General features: G+C 38.4%; 1 protein-coding gene across 1 annotated transcript in view; it reads right to left on the reverse strand.

The window, feature by feature from the left end:
- Positions 1-15,694, reverse strand: part of LOC111518026 (uncharacterized) — a 136,989-nt gene that overhangs the window by 11,547 nt on the left and 109,748 nt on the right. The window contains exon 4 of the mRNA XM_074169876.1: positions 13,678-13,778. Coding sequence (XP_074025977.1) covers positions 13,678-13,778 — 101 coding nt within the window. The remainder of the gene's footprint in view (positions 1-13,677; positions 13,779-15,694) is intronic.

The raw sequence follows: 15,694 nt of genomic DNA on the forward strand, positions 1-15,694 counted from the left end.
GAGTTCGCGTCGGGAGCGTGTCTAGTCATTCACTAGTATCTTCACTCGACTTCTCTTTCAGACCCGGTGTTCGCCATTTGGATCATCTGTTCAAATCTTCACTCCACTCCGCGTTTCCGGCCCTGTGTAGTATTCGCCACTTGGACTGATTTGTTTTCACGCGTCTCCTACGTTTTGCGACCATTTGTGGTATTCGCCACCTGGATCATCTATTCGAATATTCTCTCCGCGTTTCTGACCCTTTGTGGTATTCGCCACTTGGACCATCTGTTCGAAGCTTTTCTCCTCGTTTCCTGTGGCATTCTCCACTTGGAGTATAATTTTTTCACGCGTCTTCTCCTAGATTTTCAGAATCTTTGTGGTATTCGCCAGTTGGATCATCTATTCGAAACTGCTCTCTGCGTTTCCGGCCCTCTGTGACATTCGCCACTGGGACTACCTTGTCTTCACGCATCTCCTACGTTTTCCGACCCTTCGTAATATTTGTCACTTGGATCATCTGTTCAATTTTTCTCTCCTCGTTTCTGGCCCTTTGTGGTATTCGTCATTTGGGCTACCTTTTCTTCACGCGCCTCTTCCTACGATTTCCGCCCCTTCGTCCCTGTAATTAGTTAGCTCCATAATAATAGAGTTGGTTTGGTTCAAGTGAAGTGTTGAAACTGATTAGTTTTTCCATTTCTTGTAATAGTGAAATATCTTTGCAGCTGGTAAACAGGATGCATTCCCAGCAGAGTGGAGTAAAACTGACTTTCTGGCTACCGATTTTGTCTAGTTCACACAGACCCCTATATTATGATTTGTTCACTGTAGCTGCCCGGTGTAGCGGTGTCTTGTACCACTTGAAATTCACGAGGCTGGCGTCCAAGATCTCACCGTTACCGTCTAAGTTCGTCGAATACTGAGTTTACGCAACTAAAAGCGTTACGAGAGGAACGGGAGGACATGTATTTTTTTATTCTCGATAACAAAGGAAGCAATTGTGAAAAAATAAATGAAGTAATAGAAGAATAGAATTTTGACGTCGAATGGTGTAAATTTGTTGAAACATGACTGGAAATTATTTAGAGATTACTATGATGGTAATTGGCATCTGGCATCTCGATACCTTCATATGCATGGCATATAATATGAAGAAGGCAAAAAATATTTTTTCATAACAGTTGGAATCGCTGATACATGAGCCAAAAAAATGTGAAAAATTCCATTCAGACTCGACACTGCACATCGAATTCCAGGGAGGCTCCCATCAACAACTTCTTGACTAGCAGCAACACTTCCTCTCACAAAAATTACAAAATAGACACTTCATTAGATGCCTTTCGATATGATCGAATTGAGCCCATTCATATTGAATCGAATTAGACTTCATATCAAACAAGAATGAAATGTCGTATGATTCACGGGAGACAAAAAACTATTTGAATTTTGTTGATTGTATTTTCCTCATCATTTTAATATTCTTTAGCAAGTGTAATAAAGAACACCCATTTTTAGTATATATTTGAAAAATTCCAATTGTGACATTAAATTGGACTCGAAAGGGTTAAATTTTGCTTATTTGAAAATATTAATGTCAACATTCATAAAATATGGAAATATTGATTAATATCGACATTTTTTCTCGGTTACTAGAAGTAAAATTGTGTGAAATTTTTATGAAATACACGAAATCAGATGATTCGAATCGTAGAAAATTCTAAAGAGTTCTTGTGAGGTTTATTCAAGAGAAATAACATTTTGTATAATAACCTTTGATTGGATTTCCTTCCTGAAAAGATTGTACATATTTCTAAGAAAGAGTGTTTGAAAGGAAATGAAACCCACCATCAATCAGTTTCTGACTTTCAGCTTTCGAAATTGAAGTATTGAAGGAGTTGCTACATTATCAGTTTTTCATCAAAGACGCTTATACTCTGCAACAAAAGACCTATTTGCGCAACTAATGGCTGAACTAAGTTTCAATCACCAGCGATATTAATTTTCTTTCAAGTAAGTTGCTATTATATACCGGAGTGTAATCAATTTTTCATTATGGAGAGTTGAGGCGCTTAAAAGGCAAGGTATTTGTTGGTAGAGAGAAAATTAGTTTTTCGCAAAGTCTTACTCGAATAATAATAATAATGATAATAATAATGATGATGATGATGATAACGATAACTAACTCTATTCAGTCTTTGACACTGAACGAGGTGATCACAACTTTGTCACCGAGTTGAAACCCGTCCAGCAAAATGCACACATAAAAGCAGCAGAGATCACTTCACTCCTGCGGCAACACAAAAAGTATAAGCCAATGCATCATGGCCTGCCTGGATGATATCTTCAACACCTTAGTCTACCACAGTCGCGTGACGGGTATAGAGGTTCATGACACAAGGTGCAGGCACAGTAAAAATCAACGAGTAAGTCCAGTTTCACTACTTTCATTCATAAATTTACAAATTTCTCGATGACTTCGATATGAAGTGCGGAGCCAATTTCGTTTTATTACCATAGGCAGGCGCTCATATAAAATCGAAATTTGAGATATTATAGAAGATTCCGTGGTAAGTTACGTATAACCAACTACAAAATTAAAAAAAAAATTATTACAGCGAATAAACTAAACACAATATCAATTTTCAACCGTTTATTATAACTAATCCGATGCCCGTGGTACCGTCGAATCCTTTGATACTACAGCAATGAACGCGTTGGATGAGAATCTCATCCTAAGAGCGGTTAAAGGTCCCCGGCAACTCGGGCGGATCACGTGGTAAGAGAGCCTACTGGTTGTATTATTCTACTGTGGTGCCGGACCTGCCACAAGGCGTCCAAGACTTCATGTCAGCATATACAGCATATGCGGTCTCGGCCTATATCCATAGATATAACATGCTTTATTACCACCTACGGTACTGTTACGGTAGTGAAAAGACACCGATGTTGCCCTACGCTCAGGGGGATATTGAATCCGTTATGGACGGCAATGAGTGACGAATTCTTTGGACCTATTCATTTCCCAGCCTCAAGCTCATGCAAGCTGAGAAGTCTAATATAGTTATCCACGACCATCAAATCAAGACGATATCTGTTGTGTAGTTTTTAGCTCCTGGCGAGACGAATATCATCCGAAAAGAGGAGGAGGATAAAGGGATAATATATCGAGATTTTCTCTATAAAATCCACCGAATTTATCCAGACCACTCTATCAAGAAGGTTGTTTTGATTATTGCAGTGTTTAAGTAATGACGTCCTCTCAGGAGCATGCCGGCTTGCCGCACTAAGGCAGGAATCTTAGCCGGACGGAAGATCGTCATTCTTGCCTCACTCACTGTGGTAAAAAAATACGAACATGTATATATCAGTGCATAAAAGGTTCGTTCCAACCTTGAGTCACCAACAGATTTCTAACAGTTTGTAAATCGTTGTCAACGCGCATGTCTGGTAGATATTGGTTTCTGATTAATTTGAAATTTCTGATTGGAATAGCTGACAGCTGATAGTTCAACTGAAGTTTGGCATGGAATTTCAACATAACCTTTAAAAATAAATCTAATCAAGTGTATTTCTGGAGAGTAGTATTAGACTTTATTTTAGGAATCATGTATTACAATTTGATATATTCTAATAATAACTTTTTGAATACTTTTAAGGAATTTACATGTTTTATTTCATCAGGTAACTTATTGAAACTATCAAGACCTTTAAAGAACAATGAATTCATTCCACTCTTATAGTTTGTTCGGGATCTATAAAATGTATTACATGTTCTTGTGTTATATAAATGAATGTCACTATTTCGAACTGAATATTTGCTAAGATAGGCTGGTTGTATCCCACTCGAAATTTTGAAAATAAAAATCATGCTCAAATAATACATTCTTTTATGTACCGGCTGCCACTGTAGAGTATTCAACATAGATTCAATAGAGGTATACTGGTTGCATCTCAAAATGATTCTCATACCTCGATTTTGTAGTTTCTGCAACTGTCCCATTTGATTTTGATTGAATAGATACATCAGTGTGGCACAGTAGTCAAAGTGTGGCCTCATTATGCAGTTGTAACATGTTAGTCTAGCAAAGGTTGATAAAGATTTTGAAATTCTAGAGAAAAAATACTTTTTCTTACATATCTTTCTAATGGTATATTCGGCATGCTTATTCAAATTTAATTGATGGTCTATAATGAATCCTAGGTACTTAATTTCATTTACAATTGTGAGTTGATTATTGAATATGCTGATATTAACGTCGTTAATTCGAATTTGTTGTAACCATCATTGCCTTAGATTTATTGATATTTAATTTGAGTTTATTCACTTGTAGATATAATTCAACGAACCTAAAATATACATGCTGAAATATAAAGTCCATCACAGAACAATACTCTACAATACTGTATAAGCATGACGCCACTAAGTTTTAGCTTTGAAATTTTGTTCATCCCTAATGCTGATAGAGAATGATGTATACCAATGAATTTCGAAGATCTGTCGTAAAGCTGGTGTGTTCTGGGATTCTGAATATATTAAACGTGAAGTTGTCAATATTTTGTATAGTAATATTTTGTCATATGAAGTGTGAGAATTCTACTCTTTCTGATATTATTATGTTATTATTATATTGTGTTTAATTCTGTGGAAAATAGTGTTCCGTTAAAAAAGTTTTCGTGTTTTATCCTGTACTGAAAAAATAGTTTTCATCAAATATGGCGATGGATAGACAAATCTATTTTTTCGAATAACTTCTGAACCGCTTACTATATATCATACATAACATACCTTTGATCTGCTACGCTTTTACTGGGTACTCAAAAACTTTTATACCTTCTGATGAAAGTTCGATGTGATTACCCACGGTATACTGTCTTGTATATTTAAACTATAGAATAAAGTAATTATTAACAGTCAGTAAACAACCAAAATTGTTGCTAATTAAATCATTTTGATGCAACGTATCAGTGATTCATTTTCGACCTGAGATATACTGAATTGGATTTTGCCTAGGATTGTAAACGCAGCAGAGTGCAAGCCTATTGAGTATCGACGATATTATTTCATCTGTCAATTACCTACGTGTGGGTTTCATCACTGAGGTTTGAAATGTCTATATACTTATTTAAAACACTTTTCCGATATCAGAACCATAATACTGTCTGGATAACATCCGCTCACAAAGAAAGTACGAGGATGCCATGTGTCATCGCTGGGTTCCTTTTTGTGTGATGGTTCTCTGACATGAAAATAACCTCTACGTGTGAAGTGAATGTATTATCAAATGTGAAGTGAGTGCCCCCTTTATTCACGCCGGTATCCAGGCCGGGGTGGTTCGGATAACCGCCTAAATGGGGCCATGCATGTGGAAAAAAATTAAATGTCTTCCGAGATGGAGGCGAACGTGAAAAAGTTGATGTTTATAAATAAACGAAAATTGAGTGAAACAAACTGTCAACTGTTGACATGAGGTAATTGACCAAATGTGCCTGAGAGGAAAGCAACGGCCAACAGGAAGAAAGAGAGACTTTCTCTCATTAAGAGAAGTTCAGATAAGTCGAGACAAGACGAGACAATAGAATATCTTCTCTCGTCGGAAGAAATGGTATTCTTGTCAACACGAGAGAGGAATTTTCTCTCGACTCAGTCGAGACGAGAAAATAGAAGGCATTTTTTTGTCTTGGCACGACAAGAGTATAGTGTTGAAAGAGTACACGTTTCTTGCCTGCTAGTGTACCCAATAAATTCTCAACACTTGCATCGTAGCTGGTTCAGCAAAGACTACCCTTCTACTATTGAAATATCTGAGTTTCGCTCTCTTAATTTTTTATAGTCACCTATTGCTTGTATGTTTTTCAAAATAACGTCGTTGCCTCTCGTATAGAAACTCGTGAATAAAATAGCAAATATGAACAAAAAGAAAAAAGAGAGAAGGTAGTCGTTGATAGATCAAATATCTTGTAAAAGTTGACACCAATGTGAAAGGACATAATAGGTTGATAAGGATTTTTATAATGAAGTGGAGTATACTGAAGCTCGAATTGAACTATTCATATCATCAAAGTTTGAGGAGAATAAGGGAATTAGTGTTTGTAGTCTGACAAATACAGATGAGATAGCTACAGCTCGAGTTCATGTAGTACTTGCTATTCCACAGATGAAATTGTCCAACATTTCAAAATCTAAAGTTACAATAGAAATATCATCGTACATTGAAACGAATCAGTGAATATAATAAACCACTTGTAGGTATATTCATTCATTTATTCTATTCCAATGTCTAACGTCGAAAAAGATATTGACCATTTGTGCAAATGAAGTGCAAATAATAAAATTGTTTTATCGAAATCTGTTCAAAAATCTGTTTAAAATCTGTTTTTCCGTTAATCAGCTGCCGCCCCGATACGAACGACAACTCTCAGAAGTTGAAAAACTTGTGCGAGCTAAGGACTAACGAGGTCTTACCTTTTAACGTGTGATTCCTAACACGGTTGCAGAATCATGATTGTTCTGATCGGGCAACGTACCGCGTGCTTCGCCCATTTCACGGTCGCCATAATCATCCTACCAGGAGGACTATCCGCAATGTGTTGGATAAATTTGAGACTGGTTCAGTTAACAATCGACAACATCACCGCTGTCTGTGAGAGTGTACAGGAGAATCCGAAACAGTCGATTTCGTGACGCACACAAGAACTCCACCTTTGGTAGACCACAGCTTGGTGAATTTTGCGTCGTGCAAACTCCAACTGATCCATGAATTGAAGGTAAACAACCATAACGACGTGTGTTCGCTGAATGGGCTCTGAAGCAGTTTGCAACTGACCCAAATGTCCATCAAAAAATCATCTTCAGCGATGAGGTCCATTTCTGGATTAGTGGGTACGTAAAGAAACAAAGTTGTCGAATTTGGGACGATACCAATCTACATGAGATCCATGAGTGTCCAGTGCATCCCGAAAAAGTCACTGTTTGGTATGGATTTTGGGCTGGCGGCGTCATCGGTCCATATTTCTTTGAGAACGACGTTGGTTGGGCCATCACTGTCGACGGCAAGCACTATAGGTCGATGATTATCAACTTTTTTTCGCCTGAATTGGATGATCTGAACACCAACGACACGTGGTTTCAATAGAACGGCGCTTCGTACCACACAGCTCAATTTACATTGGATATTCTGCACTAGCGGTTTGAGGGCATATTCATCTCACGTAAAGATGATGTGAACTTGCCACCGAGATTGTGCGATTTGATGCCGTTAGACTTTTTCCTGTCGGATTTTCTCAAGTCACAGGTTGATGCGAATAAGCCACAGACCATAGCGAACCAAATTCAGTCTGATTTATGCGCAAGAGTCATAGAAAATTGAACGCTCTACCTAGAGAAGCCGTAGGGGATATTTGAACGATGTTATAGTCCACACATAATGGCACATATTCAAACGAATAAAAAACTTCACACACACTTTGTTTCATTCAAATTTGAAGATAGGAAGTGCTTAATGAAAGAACCTATATATAGCATTTTTCACAATCAAATGATATTTCAAGTAATTGACCAATAATATCACTGGTGACTTATCTAAAATGTGAAGTAAAACGTATACGGGAAGCATTTCGAAGCCAGAGCATACGTATCGCTTAGTTTTTTTTTACGAAACTCAGAATTATATAAGCTCAAGATTTGAAATTACACAACAAAATCCCCTCCTGAGGCACTTCGCTCTCCCGACGAACTCGACGCAGCAGTTGAGCATTTCGAGCTTTCTGTGAATGATGCGTTTCAAGCGGTCACCCCTAGGAAAGAGTGTCCGCTGAGGAGCTACAATGATTTTCCCTCTCGTATCTAAGTCATGATACGAGAGATAAATCGCCTGAGGAGGCTCTATCAGCGAAACCTTTTCCCAGGAGATAAAATTGCGGCAAGTAGGATGGCAAATCAAGTCAAGCAGGCCATCATTGATCACCAAAAAGAAAGGTGGGAGGAGCTCTTGGAATCCTTTGAACCTGGGGGTGACGAGCTTTGACGAGTCACCCGTAGGCTCTAGGGGAAGAAGACTGCTCCCTCACCCATGCATGGGGAGAGCGGAGTGTGCTTCTCCCCTGCCGACAAAACGTTGGCCTTTGCCGACATGATGGAACGTCAGTTTTAACTTGACGTTGACGACAATGACGACATAGATCGCGATATTCTGCTGGAAGATCGGGTTCACCGTATCCTCAAGGAAGATGACGATGTGTAACGATATATTCGTTACCGTCATTTCATTGTATTCATGACACGATAAAATGTAACCGGTATTGGCAAGTGTTCCTCCTAGCATAAACCATCTTTGGTTCACTAGTAACGTGAAGATAGGTAAGGAGAGAACATGAAGGAGAAATTTTTAAAAAAGGGAGAAGTTTCTCGTAGAGTTGAGAAGGTAGAGCTCGATATCTGAGAGTTTTAGTTTTTTTGGATGTGAAAGTAATCATGCTGATTCAGAAAAATCTGAATATTTCATGGTGATCACTGTGAATTTGAACCCAAGCTTATCTATTTTACATTCGTTGATGAATTGGGGTTTCCTAGGATGCAAGAATTAAAGTCCTGAGATTTTCTGCTGAGGAAAGATGTCCCTCCTTCCAGGTGTGAAAAATCCCTGAAATCAGTGTGAGAGGTTACTGGCAATTTTGACGAGAAGTCCTGGGATTTCTATCCGATTGCTGATCACAGTGAGTGAAAATAAAAAAAAATGTAAGTCATAATCCAAATTTTTGCTTCATCGTTCGGGAAGCTTCACTCTGCCGCTGAATTCAGATTCGAGCAAGGGACCTGTCTCTTGGTTCAACAAATCTCCGGTTCATAGATCAAGATATAACCAATCTTTCCTCATTATCTATATCTTTGTAGATTGGTTACATACTTCAAGTGAATTAAGCTTATAATCCCATTTCCTAATTTGAATGATTTGGTGAATTTTTAGTGGTCATTTTTTGTACAAAACATTGTTTTGTTTCCTAATACACATTCAGTGGTGATTTCAAGGTTAATTTTTTTTGCATGGGATTATTTATTTGCCTATACATGTTGACTCCTGAATTCAAGGTTAATTTTTTTTATATAAACCATTGATGCATCAATACAAGAGTAGTATAACTAAGAGTAATTGTTGTGAATATTATTAAATGTATCTATGAATGAATATTAATGTGAAACCGTTTCACATTTACATCACCTGTTATCATAATTATATTCAGTGAAGTGCAAAACATTTATTTCCTAAGAATCCTGTTTCATAACCATTCTCATGTGAGCAACCCTGCCTCTCGAGGAAGTGTTCAGTCCCACACTGATCAACTGAACTCAACTAGGGAACAACGACCTTTAACAACGTGTCTGCTAGGAGACATGATGGAGTAAACAGGTGAAACCATCATACTAACAGGGTCAATCTTTGTTTTTTTTTGTAAATATATGTATTAATTTTTGTGAATATATAATTTTTTTGCTCACCTGATCACAGAAGGAAGTTTTCATTACTATCTTCGTAATGGTATTTTGTATTTTTTTTTCCATCATAAAATAAAAAAAATGCTGGCGCCCAGCCATTCAAATATTTAACATTCATATTTTTACTTGCTTGACACATTGAAAATCAGAAACTAGCGAAGTTGTCCAAAGAACTCACACCGTTCTCTACTGACTAGCCTGGGCATTCAAAGTAGCCCCGACTACGATAACATCCGCCTGGCTTCTGTGGAGGAGCTGAAGGGTTACATCAGGGCTGCAAAGGCCAAGAATGCTCCGGGGGTCGACTCAATAACCAACAAGTTGGTGAAGATGCTTCCGGAAAACTGCGTTGAAAACCTGCTGTGCACCATCAACAGCTCTTTGACCCTCAGATACTTCCCCAGAAGGTGGAAGCATGCGATCGTCGTCATGATCCCAAAACAGGGTCAGAACCTGCTGTTCTCGCAGAACTACCGCCCGATCAGTCTGCTCTCGTCGGCGGCCAAGTTGGCTGAAAGAGTTGTTCTCCAAAGGCTCAACGAAGAAGTTGAGGCCCGAAATGTTCTGCCTGATGAACAATTTGGCTTCAGGAGAGAACACTCTACGAGTTACAGGCTTTAAGGCTGGTCAAAAAAACCATCTACGTGTTGAACAATAATAAAAAAGTGCACATTGTTAGACATCTCGAAGGCCTTCGACCGTGTATGGCACGAAGGTCTTCTGCACAAATTAATCGCGTTCGACTTACTTCGGTGCCTGGTCCAGTGGATTGGGTCCTTCCTGAAAGACATAACATTTCAGATTAGAGTATAGTGCTCTCTTTCTGACAACAGAGAGATCCTCGCTGGAGTGCCACAGGGGACCGTGCTCTCTCCGACGTTGTACTCACTTTACACCAGTGACCTTCCGAAGCCCGAGCGTGTGAAGATATTCGTATACGCCGATGACACGACTCTCCTCTCATCTTCCATGGGTCGGGAGCTCGGCGTCGTCTACATGCAACGCGCATTGGACGACCTCGAGCACTGGTACCTTGATTGGAAGATCTCAGGCGATAACCATAGGAAGATTGAAATCTTCTCCGGCCAGAAAAGTGAGAATCTCTGAAAGGTAGATTGACTGGCAAGCGCGGGTAAAGTACCTCGGTCTTCTAATAGACCGAACCCGCACATCAGGTGCGTTGAAACAAAGATCGAGGGTCGGGTAGTAAGTCTGTACCCTCTGATCAACAGAAAATACAAAATAAGCCTCAAAAACAAAATTACCATCTACAATACGATGTTTAAGCCTGTCATCGTAGCCGCTTGTCCCCAGATGCTTCAGAATCACTTACTCTGTTTAATGAGGCCTCTATGTCCTCCATTGAAAGATGAACAATTTTTTCATCCATCCCACCCCAGCCAGGTAGGGGTACACCGTGAAAGGCGACACTGATGTCTGAGGACACTCATGTCGCCATCCCATCATCAGTCATGACCCATTTGTCCCTCTGACAAACATCAGTCAAAAGGGTAAGGAAGCCAGACTCCAACCTTTCCGAAACCAAGATGGCTGTCGATACACCACAAAATTGGGACATTCATTTTAAATTTCTCTACAATAAGTTTGTTTCACTGTCAAATTTATGTATTCGCACTTCACCCGTATCAAACACCAATATTTTCAACACGTATCTAAAATACACTTTTTGTAGATCAACCAATTAACTCTACAAAATGGCAGCCAATATCTGCACTTCAGTTTCCATTTGCTTCTTTATACCACAATAACAAACGTGCTTGGCTTTCCAAATCCTTTCCCCTTCCTGATAACGTCGCGTACCTGGACACTGATGCTCAAAACATCACTGAATTCAATCGAAAAATAATCTTCTATGTTCACGCGTTAATTTTCAATACCTAAATACGCCTACGCTTTGTCAAAAACTCTCGACGTGAGAAATGAGATTGACCCAACTTTCGTGCAAGAATTGAAATCTATCGATGGTATTATGTTCAGATCTTCAATTCATGGATCATGAAGTAGAAAAAAATTAAATATAATTTTATTACCAAATGAAAACCACATTGAAAATTGAAGTGCCATTTTTTATCATTTCTTTATCAATAGTGCCGTAGATCGAGATTTTTCGGCAAAATATTCTATGCATCTTTGAATTAGTTGACTTTCGGCAATTGCCATAAGTTGGATAGAACATAGACGCAAGAAGAGGGATTCTCAAAAAGTTTATTATATATTATATTATTATTATATCAAGCAAAAAACCCTGAAATGAAATTACAGCAAAATAAAATACAAGTAAAATATAGAACAATTATTAGTAGCCAAGCCAAGTAGCCGAGCTACTCACCGTAAGTATCCACAATCGTCTTCAGTTGATGACTGGACTAATTACTCCGAGAGATGACTATTTATGGGTCATTCGGGTACCGGTTTAGCGGGAGATAAACGTTTGGCGGGAGTTGGCCATGTTTCGATTAATTATGGATTTCCATGTTGCGTATCTTAGCTTGGCTAAATACATTGTTGGATAACATGTGTGCGGCTTCTTTGAATTTACTCCTGAACCGTTTGGCGTGAGTTAGCCATTTTTCGCTTAATTATGGATTTCCATGATGCTTATCTCTACTCTAGCTTGGCTAAATACATTGTTGAATAACATGTATGCGGCTTCTTTGAATTTCCTCCTAAACCAATGTTCCTCTTTGTGTATGATCTTAGCTTGGGACCATTCGATGTTATGTTGATGGGTCCAAACATGCTCTGCTATTCCTGATTTGCTGGTTTCCCCTCGCTGTGTGTGTTTCTTGTGCTCGGCAATGCGAACATTCGATGGCCTTTTAGTTTCACCGATATAGGATTTTCCGCTCTCACAGGGTATCCGGTAAATGTAATTCTTAGAATCGCAGTCCGCGTTTGGTGGCCTGGTTTTCGTGAGGCTGCTACGGATACTGTTTCCGGATCTGTGTGTTTCTTGATCGGATGACCCATTAATATTCATTTCTTGGATGAATTAGTCCAGTTATCACCCGAAGACGATTGTGGATACAAACAATCGAAACGTCGTGAAGTAATTTGGGTTGGAATCTCTCAATTTTTATTTTTTTGTCAACTGTTCAATTTTTTACTTGTATTTTATTTCACTGTAATTTTATTTCAGGGTTTTTTGCTCAATATAATTGTTATTTTCAGCTATTCCTTTTAATTTTTCATTTGTTATGATTTTTTCAGAGATTTCAAATTATTTTATATGATATTAGACAATGGAAGTCCGAACTAATGAAACTCATCATGAAAAATTGTCATTCACCTTCAAACGAACACTTTTTTTCGCTTATATTGCAAAGGCTAAAAATGTACTATAGTATTGTACACCTTGAAATGGTCTACATAAAAGTCCACGATTGTGTATGTCAATATCTTAGGGATAACCTACAATAACCATTTTTTATCTTTGAGAAATAGTGACTTATTTACGAAGCGATTTCAAGCAATAAATCATTAATCATTATCCAATTAAGTACCTTAAATACATTATAAAATCAATATAGATCAATATGGGCCTCCGAAGCATGTAATTCAATTGAATATTTTCGAAGATATTACAGATTTGAAACGCAGGGACACAGCGGTAGCCGCGGTACCCCCATGCGGCACCCCCATGCAAAAATTTAGTTAGGAAAGCCAAGAATGAACAAAACATCAGATCAGAAAGTAAAAGCTCCTAAAGGCTGACTTTCGACCGAAGGAGGTCAGATGCCAAACTTGCTGAAGTGCCTATCAGCAAGGATTGCGGACCGCTCACATAAGAGCGGGGGTGGAAGGAAAGGGATATTAAGTTTTCTTCACAAAATTTATTTTGTGGGGCGACGTTTTCATCCCAGGGCACTCAACCTGGGAGGGGCCATGGGGGAGGGGCGCTTCGCCCTTAGCACATTATCATTAGTGTACCCGTGCGGAGTGTTTATTGATGTAACTATAGACGGCCATTGGCCTACAATGTCGATATATCTCCAAGTAATAGTGACAACTGTCGTCCTAGACAGTTCAAATGAGCCTCAGGAATCAGGAGTTATCTCAAACGTCGCTCCAGCATCGGGTAAATATAGACGGTCGATCGACTGCAGGAAAGCGTGGTAAACCGTCCCGTCATCCGACATATTACAAAAGGGACTGGGAATATGAGAATAGTATTCGTGTGTACTGACCTGAATGTAAAATGCTGGCCCTCGAGTGATCTCGAATCCGTTGTTTTCTCTGTCGTCTATCTGCAGAGCGAATAGGCCGGCTGCTACAATCGCCAATAATGCTGAAAAAATAAGAAAAAAACTGAAAGATCGTCTTAGCCGTTGAATGAAGATGTAAGGGAAACATTACGAGTGAACGAGTTTGTGATTTTCGTTTCAACATTTGTAACGAATTACTTTTAATGTAACTGAAGAATAATTGTAGGTACTGGATGGATCTACTAAGGGTTTATCATTGAGAAAAGGTTAATTTTGTGGAGGAAATCGAAGTTTCTCTTCGGATCTCCATTGACATCTGTCGAGATTGTTTGAAAATAAATTGAACTTAAAAAAACTTTAGGTTTTTAATGTAAGATTATAAGCCACACACTTGACTCAAGTACTTCTATTAATTCAAATATACATTTTTTTAAGTGATGGGAGGATAAACCGCTTCGTTACACAACGCATAACGGCGTAAGTCTGTCTAGCTTCCTTTTATATGAACTCTAACCTCCAGCGATAGCTGTATTTTGGACAGACGTTTCTCTCTTCGCATGACTATATATACAGGGTGTAACTGAATAAGTGTAAAACATTTAAGGTGGTGATTCCTCACGGAAAAAAAGATAGGATCTTTCATATAAAGAAATTTCATTGGAACATCCCTTGTTAAGATACAGCCCCTTAAAAGGGGTACATAAAATTTGTATAAGAATTTTTTTCACCAGCACTAAAAAAGTTGCAATATTGAAATTAACCTGACGTTTTGTACTACCAAAAAGACACTTAGCCAGAAATTTATTTGGTTTACCCCATGGTTGTAAGGGGTGGAAAACGCAACTCCTAAAACTTATTTCCAATATAACTTTTTGTCATATTATTTATTTACCATTTAAAAATTCATTTCCGATAGCCCGTTTCATTCTAAACAAAAAAAGTCTCTTGGGTTTTTTGCCCAAAATAAACCAGTTCGCAGCAAAAAATATTTTAGGAACAACTACAGAGATACATCGTCATAAATGCGAAAATACGAAACTAATCTATCTAGTAGGTCGCTATTAGCGATAGTGACAATTAAATTGGTGTGACGCTGTCAGTTTGTGAATTTTCGAAATTGAATTAATACTAATTGTGTGTTGTTCTATTCTTAATTTGTTACTTTGATAATTCACTTGTATTAAGATGGCATACACAAATGAGGAAATGGCTGATATGCATTACGTTTACAGTCTGTCGCAGGGGAATGGGTTAGAAGCTTCTAGAAGATATGCTGAAATGTATCCTCAACGGCAGCATCCTTCACATAGAATATTTGCTCGACTTCAACAACGATTACGAGTATATGGTTCATTCGACAAAAGAACGCAGGATTGTGGTCGCCATCGAGAAGTACGAACACCACAGCTTGAGGAAGCAGTACTTAATTTGATTGAAGAACAATCTTTTTAGTACTATCAGTACTAGAAAGATTGCTTTCCAGCTAAATGTTGATCATATGACGGTATTTCGAATTTTATGTAAGAAACCACTGTCGATATGGGTGGAAAAAAACGCGGTACCCGAAAAAACGCGGGGCCCGAGAGATTGGATAGGAATTAGTCAGTCAACTCGAGAGAGCCAGGCGAGAGCATTGTTATTCATTTAGTTTTTCATATCAAGATAGGAAAAGGGGTGATGGTTTAATCATTGAGTTCAATTGTGAATTGATGCATCTTTGGTAATATATATTTATATGATTATTATATCTGCTTTTCTTATATTCAAAGGAACAACTCTTATACCCTTACCATCTGCAACGAGTACAGGCACTGTTACCGCGAGACTTTCCGAACCGTCTTGAATTTTGCAATTGGATGCTGGAAATGATTAGAAGAAATTGTGACTTTCTGAAGACGATAGAATTCACAGACGAATGTAGTTTTTCTTGGGACAAGATTATTAATTTCCATAATTACCAATATGGACTGATGAAAACCCTCACGCTAACGTGTGGCTC

Source organism: Leptinotarsa decemlineata, unplaced genomic scaffold (assembly GCF_025532065.1).
Source record: "Leptinotarsa decemlineata unplaced genomic scaffold, Ldec_3_MD MMD2_P_RNA_scaffold_6, whole genome shotgun sequence".
NCBI lineage: Eukaryota > Metazoa > Arthropoda > Insecta > Coleoptera > Chrysomelidae > Leptinotarsa > Leptinotarsa decemlineata.